General features: G+C 45.4%; 1 protein-coding gene across 2 annotated transcripts; it reads left to right on the top strand.

The window, feature by feature from the left end:
• The first annotated feature begins 3,783 nt into the window (after positions 1 to 3,783).
• LOC103640973 (chromosome segregation ATPase) lies at positions 3,784 to 10,964 on the top strand. Of its 2 annotated transcripts, XM_035963721.1 has the most exons (3): positions 4,675 to 7,197; positions 7,916 to 8,883; positions 8,981 to 10,964. In XM_035963721.1, exons 2-3 carry the CDS (start codon positions 8,853 to 8,855, stop codon positions 10,882 to 10,884), a joined length of 1,935 nt encoding a protein of 644 aa, XP_035819614.1. In that variant the 5' UTR covers positions 4,675 to 7,197; positions 7,916 to 8,852; the 3' UTR covers positions 10,885 to 10,964. The 2 variants fall into 2 exon arrangements, with proteins under 2 accessions (XP_035819615.1, XP_035819614.1); XM_035963722.1 differs by lacking the exon at positions 7,916 to 8,883 and having other exon boundaries at positions 3,784 to 7,197.
• The last annotated feature ends 1,600 nt before the right edge of the window (positions 10,965 to 12,564 follow it).

Genomic DNA, 12,564 nt, shown 5'->3' with positions numbered 1-12,564 from the left:
ACAATGTACTAAGTCTGAGAAACATACCTATGCTTGATTTGCACTTTGTCCACCATTTAACACTTAGGCATTTGTGTTGGACACTAAATCACCAAAATACTTAGAAATGGCCCAAGGGCACCTTTCCCTTTCAAAAGTGCATACCATTGAATTTTTCTGGCTTCAGCGCGTCGGCAAAAGCAGTCATAGAAAAACTAGGAAATTGTCTACAATAAGATTTTTGGATTGTTGAAATATTAGACATTTTCTAGATTAAATTCTGAATATAAATCATGACCAAATCAGAAGAACTGAAATATAAGACATACTGATAGATGACGCGGGCTAGAATCAGCAGGGTCGACGACGTCGAAGCAGCGGGGCCAATGACGTCGAAGCAGCAGGGTTCGATGACAAGATCGCGAGCAGTCGCATGAGGACGCTTCCCAAAAACCTTATTCACCCTCTCCCAGTGCAGGGTCTCGAAGGCGAAGGGTTCCAGAGACCTGCTCTCCCGACTGCAGATGCACGTCGGCGGTTGGGTTGAAGAGAACTACGATGGCGGCGCAGTTGTGAACAGAGGCGAAAATTGGGATGAGTTTGATGCTGGCTGCCAGACGCCTTATATAGGGTCGAGTCCGCGCGTGTGGTTCTCTACACTCTCTCCTCTCATCCATGACTTGGTGAGTGAGTGTAGCCTCCATATTTAAACTAGTTCCACTCCACTTGGAATATGGTACTAATAGTTCCACCATTCTCTAGCCATACCCATGCATGGGCTTTTAAGATTTTTCTAGGATTTAATTGAATTTGTCAATTGGGCCTAGCCCATAAATCCAACATGTTATTGTGCTCATCATGAATGGCGTTGTCAGTTATAACCTAAAAGCTAGAGCCCCCTTGTTTCAAGGATGATAAGCGGTAGTTCATTACATCCTTAACAATTCTGAATTATTATGTGCAAACATTATGTTATGGATTTTATGCTTGTGAGATGTTCTGGCTAGACTAATTAGGATAATCCAGCACGAGACATTCAACAGATGAGTAGGGCATACTTGGCAATGTTGACCCTTGCAGTCCATTGCACTATTAGTTTTGATGAATGTAGTCTGATCTGCTGAGAAGTTCGAGTTTTGTTGAAATATCTGTTATTTGATAAATTCCAGATATACTTTTCCACACATACATTTTTGTGTTAAATTATTATTAACATGATTTATAAATTTGAAAATATCTACATTGATTTTTATATAGGAATTAAGATAAAATTGTACTAAATTTCCATTGTGGTGAGCTAAACAAGTATCATGGTTTTTTGTGGGATTGTGTGCTATCTTTTTTTGTAACTATGTCCATAGGCTCAGAGGTGTTCGGTTCCACTTAACTATAGTTTAGTCCATGTCACATCAAATGTTTGAATAATAATTGCAGATATTGTTTAGAAAGGTTCCTTCCTAGACGTCGACACTCGCCTGCTCTCTAGGTCAGGCGTGCTAGCATCTGCACCCAGTCCTCGGCAAGCTACCCGCAGCCTTCTGCTGGAGTTCCATAAGGAGGCTGAGGCTTGCCGGTTGCAAATGGAGGCCGAGGTGAAGGCAAAGTTGGAGGAACAAGAGGTCCTAAGTGCTAAGAAGGCAGAGGTGGATTCGAGGGTGCAGATTTTGGAGTTGGCTGCTGCCAACAACTTACCCACATTTAAACTATACTCTACAAACAATACAATCTACAGTACAAAATATTGCAAAAGGTGTTACTGGTGACCATATGGGTGAACTACTGTACATTGCACCTATATGGTCACTAAAAACACCGTTTTGCATCGTTTTACATTGTAGATTGCACTGTTTATAGAGTGTAGTTTGAATATAAGTATGAGTATAGGTAAGCTCCTGGAGATGGCCTAAGACAGAGGAACTGGAGGTTGAGGTGTTGGCGACGAGGAGAGAGTCTGATTTGGTGAAAGGAGAAAACGATAAGCTTTAGTTAGATGGCATCCAACAATAAATACAGCTCGTCTCTTGCAAATGTTCAAGTTCCCAGGGTTGAATTAAGTGCATTGGTGAAGGAGAAAGAGTCTACTGCTAAGACATTTGATGCTGAAAAGGCTAGGATCACTACAGGAATCCAATTAATTCCCATCGGCTTAGAACCGACGGGGATTACTAATTCCCGTCGGTATATGGTTAATTCACGTTGGCCCTAAGCCGATGGGCATCAGGTGTCGGGGATAAGCTTATTCTCGTCGGGCGCTGATGCGAATTAATAATTCTTGTCGGCTGATTACAAGCCGACATGAATTAGTGTTAATCCCCGTCGGCCAGCCGTAGCCGACGGGGATTAGCTATTAATGCACGTCGGCCCAGTAACTCCCGTCAGCTAGGTCAGAGTTAGTCAACAGGCTGAAGAATAAGGTGGAGGAAATCCGGGCTGATAAGGAAACAACTGAGGGAGCTACTCATGAGAAGGATGCTCATGCGAGTAAGATGAGGGCCCAATTGAAGGACCTTCAGGCTTGGATGTCCCGGCTCCAAGCCTGCTGTGATGACCTTAACACCCAACGCTCCCACCTACATGATGAGAAGAATTCAGTCGTGAAGTCTCTTAATGTTGAGAAGGATGAAGTAGCAAAGTTGAGGTTGAAAATTGAGGAGCTAGAGAACTACAATGGTGAGAAAGATGGTGACATCAGGAAGCTGAAGGCAGCATTGGATGAAAAGAAGGGAAAAATCGATACCCTAGGCAAGGAGATTGAGTTGCTGCAGCTCGTAGTGGCTGAGGATCAGAAGAAGGGTGGCATCTGGACATGTCTATATGCTGCAACCACAACAATGGTGGCTGCCATCTCTTTCATCTATGCCACCAGGTCCAACTTAAGGACTGCTTTCTTTCATTTCTCTTTCATTTTTTTGTATGCTCTATGTTCCTTATATCCACTTAACAACGTGTAACTGGAAATGACCGTACTGTGACATGATGTATCAGCTGGTATTATGGAATGAATCGAAACCATTTCCTTCATGTTGATGCTTGTTGTGTTCTTGTTGCTGTCCACTTATTCCAACACGCATGCATTACATTACAGAAACATTCAGGCTAGCAGAACATCCAGGTTCACTATTCATCATGGTAGGATGCTAGCTGACGAGGCCTTCTCCAACGGTTCACGGTATTACTCCCCCCACTCCATTTGGCGTGTACGACGTCCACCCCACAAGCTCCCACGGCGCTCCCCATGGACCCCATCCCCTCCCCCATGGCCGATGAGCTCGTTCGTCGCCCCATATATGGAGTGAGGTTCGGCTCACCCTATCCGGCCATTTGTACTCCTCGTCCCCGCGTTTCGTGCAAAGTATCAGAGAAGGGAGGCGACGACGGTCCGCCGCCGATGGCCCGACGAGGAAAGGATCGATTCGCTCGGTGTCCGGGTGGGTCAGCATCGTCGAACCCGACAACAACCTAGATCTGGCGGTAGGAAGAACGCTTGGTAGCGGTGGTGGAGGATGTAACATCCGGCCAATGTTAGAGATCGCACATACAAGTACTAGTGAGTACGTATTTGAATTTGTAATGATGGTGGGCCGTACCGGGCCGTAGTGGGCTATACTCATGACATTAGTATAAGTATGTTGTAAGACTTAAAGAAGGGGCATCCAAAAAATACCAGAAACCAAAACGAATCAATCTTCCGGTTGTTATTGTATTCCGGCGATCACCTAAGATTGCTCATCTGCTCATGTCGATGACATCGCGCCGATCAAGGGCCGTGACAAGTGGTATCAGAGCCGAGGATATCCTGGGTGGGGCGCGTGCGAGTCGCGTCCTTCTCGGCAGCCATGAGGAAGATCCTCCACATCCAGGGCGGGCAGTGCGGCAACCAGATTGGGGCGATCTGCGACGAGCACGGGGTCGGCGCCACGGGCCGCTACGTGGGGAATTCGGACCTCCAGTTTGAGCGCATCAACGTCTACTACAACGAAGCCAGCAGCGGCCATTTCGTCCCTCGTGCCGACCTCATGGATCTCGAGTCCGAGACCATGGACTCTGTGCGCTCCAGCCCCTTCGGCCAGATCTTCCACCCCGACAACTTCGTCTTCGGACAGTCCGGCGCCGGCATCAACTGTGCCAAGGGGCACGACACCGAGGGCGCGGAGCTCATCGACTCTGTCCTCGACGTCGTCTGCAATGAGGCCGTGAACTGCGACTGCCTCAGGGCTTTTGACATTACAGCTCCAGGAGGTGACGTGATCTCTGGTGGTTTTGACGACTCTGCTAGTTGGAACAACAACATGGTTTGGGTTGTTGACAACAGCGACGATGGCCATGGTTGCCACAACTGCGTTCCAGTTCTGATTGAAAGTATGGACTCTCTGGTGTTCAACGAAATGCCGCTGGAGAGTGTGATTTGGGATGAGGAAGCCAAGCATGGAGATGTGGTGAACCTGGAAGGGAAGGGTGACCAGACGCACAACAATTGCGAGCAGGGTGTTGTTCCTAATGCTCCATGGAAGTTGGGTGATCCGTTGTTCAGTAAAGTGGGTCTAAAAGTGGCATGGGATGGGGAGATGCAATTTGAATCTCATACGCATGAAGGGTTATTGCTCAAGGTGGAGAAGTCTTAGATGAATCGGCTGAGAAGGAGGGTGAGGTGGTAGATGAGACCAGCAGGTCTGATGTACTGAGTGAGGCAGCTGCTATGGTTATGCATGGTGGAAGCATGGAGGAGCTTCTTCCTGCTAGTGCTGGCAGTGTGATAGAGGATAGCCTGGAGAAGGAGCAGAATGATACCAGTGAAGAAGAGGGGAAATATCTTGCAGTATCTAAAGAAGGGGCTGAGAATGAGGTGTTGCAGTTTCAGTTAGCAGACGATGAAATAAGGGAGGATAAAGATAACCAAACTGAAGCGAGAAAAGGGAATACTGCTAATACCTTGCAGTGTGACCTGTTAGACAGTGCGCTCGGCCTGGAGGAAAAGCATGGCGATGAAGATGCATCAAAATCACAGACATCCAACTCTGATAGAATAGGATTCTTCATTCCTGTCATGTCTTTTATGGGACACAATGGTGAGGAAGGAATTAATAGCACACCAACTAAGGGACATATATCTGAGGTAGATCCTTCGGAAGTATCAGGAACAACATCTCCAAAATTGCCTTCAAATTCGGAAGAAGTCCATGTAGCAGAAGAAAAGCTTGATAGCTCTACCGAGACACCTGCATCTAAGGTTGGTGATGCTGAATCATCAGAAGTATCACAATCTACAGGACATCCTTCAACAGTAGAAGACATCCAGGTCCATCAAGTTAGCAAACATCCTGGTCCTAGTGATGAAGTAGAGCCAAATCAGCTTAGAGGGTCTGTTGGAGACTTACCTGAGGGTAGTGCCTCGTCGGCGACTACCAAAATACATCAATCAGGTGACACCGAGACAAGGGAATCTATTCATACAAGAATGGGATTGGAAGATACATCTGATAGGAATATTTTGCAGGCACAACTAGCAGAGTCTGCATTAGAACCTGCTGAACCTGAAGAATCTTTAGCAATAGAAGAGGTTCTTGTAACTACAAGCAATGAGGCGGATAAAGAATCAGCTGCTGTCATTGAGGCTGTACCAGCCTTGTGTGAGACAACTGGTCCCAAGGAGGCTGCTGCTACTGAAAAAGCAGTGAAAGAGGTTGACAACATTGTGAAATCTTTGGATGAATTCACCTTCGAGGAGGGAGAATCAAAGGAGATGCAAAAGAAGCAGCCGCAAGATTATGTTTCTGTTGATATTGTTGATAATAGATTACTGCCTCATTTGCCACACGGGTTTTCACAAAACAGTGAGCAATATAAGGTGGAGCAGTCCCCACAGATTATATGTGAACAAGGTTCTACGCATCCGGGCCAGTATGATGAGGATACATCTTTATCTTTAACAGATATTCACATGGGTGTATCCTTCCAGAACTTACTGATTCAAAGGCACCACTTGGATTTCTATTCACCAATCAACGTAATTTTTGAAGCCTATGCAGCAAAGTTCGATTCATCTAGCGGTTCTTTTGCACAAAGGAATTCCAAATTGCTGAAGGAAACTGTGAACATGCAACCTGAGCAGGCTGACTATTATGTCGTTCGCAATCACATTGTAGTGCTCTGGTGTTCTAGTCCTTGCACTAATGCTGATGAGTATCACGCCATTGTTGTTGCTGCTGATTTTGGAGACATCGTTTTCAACCAGTTTTTGGACAAAGTTTGTCGGTTGAGACAGGTGGTTGTAGATGTTGCACCACATGGTGTTGAAGTGACGTTAGGCATGGCACTTGCAGCATTCCGGGCAGCACGTGGTGTTGCAGCTAAGCATGAAGCGAAATTGTTTCTGGACTGGCATTTGGAAAATCTCGTGTATGCTATTGCTGCCTCCCTTACTGATCTCTCCATGGCCTTATGGGGATCTGTATGATCCATACGAAGTGAGCAGAGACCACTGCTATGTTCCTGGTGGCAGTTCTCATTTTGTTCGTGCATTTACTAATGGAATCTTGATAGTCTACGGGCAGAACGTACCAAGGAAACAATATGGAGGTGATGAGTTGTGGGTGCACGGTGATAAGATGGCATTCCATGGTGATATGGTCCTACGGTCCCTCTTGGCATGCTTCTTCTTTGGATAACTAGACCTTGGGATCCAGGCATTTTGTCTGCATTGCATGTCAGTGTTGCTTGGGGACAAGCAACGCTTTGACGGGGCGGTAATGTAACATCCGGCCAATGTTAGAGATTGCACATACAAGTACTAGTGAGTACGTATTTGAATTTGTAATGGTGGTGGGCCGTACCGGGCCGTAGTGGGCTATACCCATGACATTAGTATAAGTATGTTGTAAGACTTGAGGAAGGGGCATCCAAGAAATACCAGAAACCAAAACGAATCAACCTTCCGGTTGTTATCGTATTCATCGATCACCTGAGATTGCTCATCTGCTCACGTCGGTGACGCCGCGCCGGCCAAGGGCCATGAGCCCGTGATAGAGGACGGTGGTGGCCACGGTCCTGGAGCGACTCGGTGACGGGATCTGGAAGTTGGCACAGAGGAGCGAGGAAAGGCCGAGCCCGAGAAGCATCGTCGAGGACACAACCGGCATGTGGTGGTCTTTTTGGTCGGCGGCGTCGTGGGCAGCTGGTTGTTGCCGTCGAAGCTCGAAAGAAGCCTCGATTCGTCGAAAGGTTCATCAGCTTGTTCCCATTTCTTTTCAGCATGCATAGATCTGTGACATGTTTTGTTTCCGTTGCTTGAATCCAATGGCTATGCTGCTGCCATGAATATTTAGGAGTCCCTGGTTTAGGATTTGTTGTCTAAATCTGACGAACTGTATTCCTGTTTATCCACCAGCGATGGCCTTCAAACAAGTTGTAAATATAAATTTGGGTTACAAATTTGTCACTGAACTTAAAGATTTGACATGATTGTAGGTGACTTTACAAGCAACACATACTTTTGTAGATTACAATCGCTTGTGAAATGCACAGAACATTTTCAGGCTCATGCACATGAAGGTAGAAAGGTGCTCCTTTCTTGAAATAACCAGGTCTAGTTGATGACAGCAATTTGTGCTCCTTGTATCTTTTGCATATCATGGGAGTGTATGTTCAGTTGTCTTTGTTCATAATCTGTTTCAGAGTTGAAATCTATGTCAGACTAATATTTTTCAGTTAGATGCAGTTTATTCCAGAGTATCATAGGAAACGATCGATATGCAATTGTTGTTTTTTTTAGTTTGTTTCAGGTCATTTCAGTTAGTTTTTTGTAGACTGCTTGAGATTTTCTTAGTGGTTTATTGTTTCTGTTGTTAGATGTGTTGTTCCTCTGATTTTTGTAACTAGATTTTACATTATTTTACAGAATTTTAGAATTCTTTAGTGGTTACTTCTATTTTATTTTCAGGTTGCAAAGTGGACATCCCCTATTTCTATAGTTTCATGTTTCATGCATATGATGGTCAGACTTGTGTCCAATATATTTTGCAAACCTGAAATGTCAACTGCATTTTGGAGACATCCGTCAAGAATAGCACAGCATCCTGTTAGGTGTCTTCAGAAACTGGAATGCAGACACACTGCCCATAGTTGTTGGATACTTGGGGCTTGTGGTAGTAATGGCAACTTTTAGATGACTTATTTTTTTCATACGATGTCTAAATACTTGCAGACACACTGTCCATTGTTTGAGGTTTTAGAGATGTTAGCAAAACAGTTTTTTCCTCAATGAGTTGGGCTCTGTTTCGGACTCCTACTGTTCTGTTACCTCAAGTCTGTTATGTGCTAGTTGTTTAAGTGCCTTTACTGAATGTCGAGTTTAACTGCCTGAAATCCTGCAGTTTCTAAAGAAATTAGAAAACTGACCCCATGCATACTTTAGAAACTGTTGCAAAAAGTACATAAAAGTATAAAATACACTTGCGAAACTGTTGTCCAAGCACTGTTGCAAAAAGTACATAAAAGTTGCCTTGCGAATTGCGATCCATGAGGTGTCGTTCGTTTCTTTCTTCATCCTTCTGCATTCTACTGATTCATTCTTGCCACAGAGATTCTTCACCTTTTTCAATGTTCTTATATCAAACAAAACCTATATGTACCCATCCCTCTTCCCCAGCGACACTCCATCTCTCCCTGCATCCACACTCCATCCCTTGTCTCTCCCCACGTTTCTTCCCTCTGGCTCATGGAGTCATGGACACTTTATCCTCAGACCTCAGCTGAGGCAGCTTCAGGCTTCAGCAGGTCTGCAGGTGTATATATATTCCTCTGCTCCGGGACTGGTGCACAGCAAAGCGTCTTCCATTTCTCAGAAGAGTGTGTGACAACAGCGACAACCGACAGACATGTCTTCGCCGACATCGCCTTGGTTTGCGGGTGTGCGCCAAGTCATCATCTTTCCTTTTCTTTATCTGCGCGGTGGTGTGTGTAGTACCAGCTCTCTTCTCTAAAATGTACCGTACGTGTGTTGCAGATCTCTTCGCAGATGACAGGGTGAGGACCCTATCGCACCAGGTCTCCACACTTGGGGACAGGGTGTGGGAACTGGAGCACAAAATTACCCAGCTGATGGGCGAGAAGGCCAAGCTGGAGAAGCAACTGGAGGAGGCAAAGGCGATCTCAAGCCACAAGGAAGAGGTGGGGAGAAGCTTGAAGGCTGAAAATGATAAGCTTCAGTCGGAGGTTTTGGTTGCGGAGGAAAAGTGTAGCAAGTCTGCAGCGGAGGTTGAGAGGCTGACGAAGGAATTAGGCGCGCTGGCGGAGGCAAAAGAGGCAGCTGCCAAGGAATTCAACGACGAGAAAGAGAAAATCACGCTGGAATCGGAGGATCTCAAGATGAGGCTGGAGGAAATGCTGGCCATCAAGGATTTGACAGAGAGCGAGAATGACAAGCTTCGGTCCGAGGCTTTGATCGCAGCTGAAAAGCAAAACATGTCTGAAGCAGAGATTGAGAGGCTCAAGAAGGAACTGAGTGGGTTGTTGGAGGCGAAGGAGGCGGCTGCCAAGGCTTTCGACGTACAAAAAGCAGAAATCACCAATGAATTAGAGGAACTACAGAGGAAGCTGAAGGAAATCGAAGCTAATAAGGATTTAGTGGAGGGAGAAAACAGTAAGCTTCAGTCTGAGATTCTCACAGCACAGGAGAAATATAGACAGTCTGAAGCAGAGGTTAAGTGCATTAAACAAGTAGTGTGTTCAGTGGTGGAGGCGAAGGAGGCAGCTGCAAGGGCATCTGAAGCTGAGAAGGCAGAAATCATGGAGGAAATGGACAACCTTAAGAGGACAATCGAGGAGATCAAGGCCAACAGGGATTTGGTAGAGAGTCAGAACCAGGAGCTTCGGTCAAAGATTTCGAGTGCAGAGCAAGAGCGTAGCCTATTTGAAGGAGAGATTAAGAGCGTCAGGATGGAATTGGGGGCAGTAGAGGAGGCCAAGCAGATCCTTACGAGGGAGTTCGATGCTGAGAAGGCAGAGATCCTGAAGGAACTGGATGACCTTGAGAAGAAGCTAGAGGAATTGCAGACCAACAAGGGTTTGCTGGAGGCTGAAAACGACAAGCTTCAGCTGGAGGTTTTGACCGCACAGCACAAACAAAGCATGTCCGAAGCAGAGGCTGAGAGCCTTAAGATGGAACTGGGAGCATTGGTGGAGGCAAAGGAGGCGGCTACAAAAGCATTTGGTGCCGAGAAAGCAAAGACCACGAAGGAACTGGAGGATCTTAAGAGGAAGGTGGAGGAAATCCAAACCAAGAAGGATCTGGTGGAGGGCGAAAAGGATAAGCTCCGTTTGGAGATTTTAATAGCGGAGCAGAGGCATGCCATGGCTGAATTAGAGGTTAAGCGCCTCAAGATGGACTTGGCTGCATCGGCAGAGGCGAGGGAGACAGTTGTGAGGTCATGTGACGCTGAGAAGGCCAAGTTCATGGCAGAAATAGAGAACCTCAGGAGGAAGATAGAGGAAATCCACGCCAGCAAGGAAGCGGCCGAGAAAGCAGCGCGCAACAAAGATGCAGAGGCTGACAGGCTGAAGGATGAGCTGGCGAGGATCCGGCTCTCTGTGTCACAGCTGCAAGCGTCCTGCGACGAACTTGATGCCAAGCAGTCGCGCCTGAACGACGAGAAGAACTCTGTCCAGAAAGCACTAGTGTCCGAGAAGGTCGAAGGTAACAAGCTCAAGTTAAAAATCGAGGAACTCGAGAATCACATTGCTGGCAAGGACGGTGAGAAAGGGAAACTGAAGGCGGCGTTGGAGGAAAAGATGACTGAGATCAATGCTCTCAGCAAAGACAACGCGATGCTACATCGCACAATTCTCGAGGCGCAAGAGAAGAATAAAGGTAGCATTTTATCGTTCTTGTCACCGTGCGGCTCCAAGTAACTTGGTTGTAATGTGTTGCATTACTAATGCAATGGTGAAGGTACCATGCAATGAAATAAAAATTTCAGTTTGCTCTGTGACATGTGATGTCTTCTTGTTACATTCATTGGGATGTAGTTTGTGGCGCCTCACTTTTTTTTTTTGCACTTTAGGTCTTGTTCGTTTGTGCCGGATTGGTGGGCCGGAACGATTCTTAACCGGATTCCTTCTCTAATTTATATAAACTTTGATTAGCTGTAACAATTTCGGGTGCAATCCGACGTAAACGAACAAGGCCTTAATGAAAGTCGGGGTGGACATGGACCTAGCGAATCTGTCCACAATAGGAATGGCAACCGAGAATTTTTCATCGAGGAATGGCTCTCCATCCTCGTTCCTGTCTCGACAAACACTTATGAGGAGCCTTTTCTCCCGTATCTGTTCCCGTCAAAGAATTTAGGGGAATCCGTCTTCACTAATAAGTGCACTGTTTAAAGGCAAATTTAAATTAATTATATAAAAATCAATATTAAATTGAACAAGCAAAAACTAAAATTATAAGAGAGATCTATATTAAAGTTTAATTTGTCATTTTATAATAAACTATATATTGAAATTTTTAGTGTGATTTTAACAAGTCAACAGGGAACGGAGACAGACATTGTTGCTTATCCCCGTCCTCGCGAATTTGATAGGGACTAAATTTTCCCGTCTCGATTCCTGTGGAGACTAAATTGCTCGCATACCCGTCCCCTAAGGTCCCGTTTGTTTCCTTTCATTTTGAGGAATTGGAATCTTACTAATAGAATATGCTATTTTTTTAGAATGTGACATTCCACCACTTTCCAAAGTTATCATATAAGCCTATCTCAAATTCATGGGGTGAGAGATGGAAATTGATTCTATATATTTACATGTTATTTTTCCGATGTACAACTTATAGCACAATCTTATATTTGCTTCGCTATAACATAAATGTAGTATAAAATTATCTCTCTCGTATGATTTAGGATAATATACAAATATATTACATATATAAATATATGAACTTAATTAGTTTTGTCTAAATTATAATTATTAAAATGGAATTGAATTCCAACGAAACAAACGGGGCCTAAGGGGAATTCTCCGCGGGAATCGAGAATTAGGTCTCTATTGCCGTCTCTACTCCAAAACATGTGGTGTAGCCAAAAACTTCAAATAAGACTGACCTCAACGGTGGCGTGCAAAACCGCGAGATAAACAACATGTTTGCATGTTTGAGTAGTTGCGTGAGCATTGAAAAACGAGAGGCATCCGGCAGCCATTTGAACATCCAGTGTTTTAGTCGCGCGCGAAAACAACCATCGGTGGCGAGGTGCGAAAGGGTGGCGAGATTTTAGCGGCAAGGACGGCGGTCTTGGACTTAGGGTCGCGGATGATTCACCCAAGAGGCTACGATCTCTATCTCTGGCCTCGAGGACCATCTGGAGCACGTGAAATCAAGCACCGATGGGGTGAGTTGTTTGCGGAATCGAAGGCAAGTTGCCCAATGAGCACAAAGGTTTCCTCGCATTGAATTGAACTTCGACCGTTGATTTAGGGGACTAGTAGTTGACGCGCGCCTAGCGCGCGCCAGGTTATATGACCTTTACCAAAATTAAAAAGGAACAGTAAGTATGAAATGTCTTTAATAAGTAGTTAGTACGATCTGGAGGTTTG

Source organism: Zea mays, unplaced genomic scaffold, assembly GCF_902167145.1.
Source record: "Zea mays cultivar B73 unplaced genomic scaffold, Zm-B73-REFERENCE-NAM-5.0 scaffold_274, whole genome shotgun sequence".
Classification (NCBI taxonomy): Eukaryota; Viridiplantae; Streptophyta; class Magnoliopsida; order Poales; family Poaceae; genus Zea; species Zea mays.
Note: the sequence above shows the minus strand (reverse complement) of the source record. Positions and strands in the feature narration are given on the sequence as shown.

Excerpts from the sequence above, each read along its gene's own strand:
- LOC103640973 (XM_035963721.1), top strand. The coding sequence starts at position 8,853 with ATGTCTTCGCCGACATCGCCTTGGTTTGCGG. Across the intron at positions 8,884-8,980 it reads GACATCGCCTTGGTTTGCGG|ATCTCTTCGCAGATGACAGG; the intron begins GTGTGCGCCAAG and ends CGTGTGTTGCAG.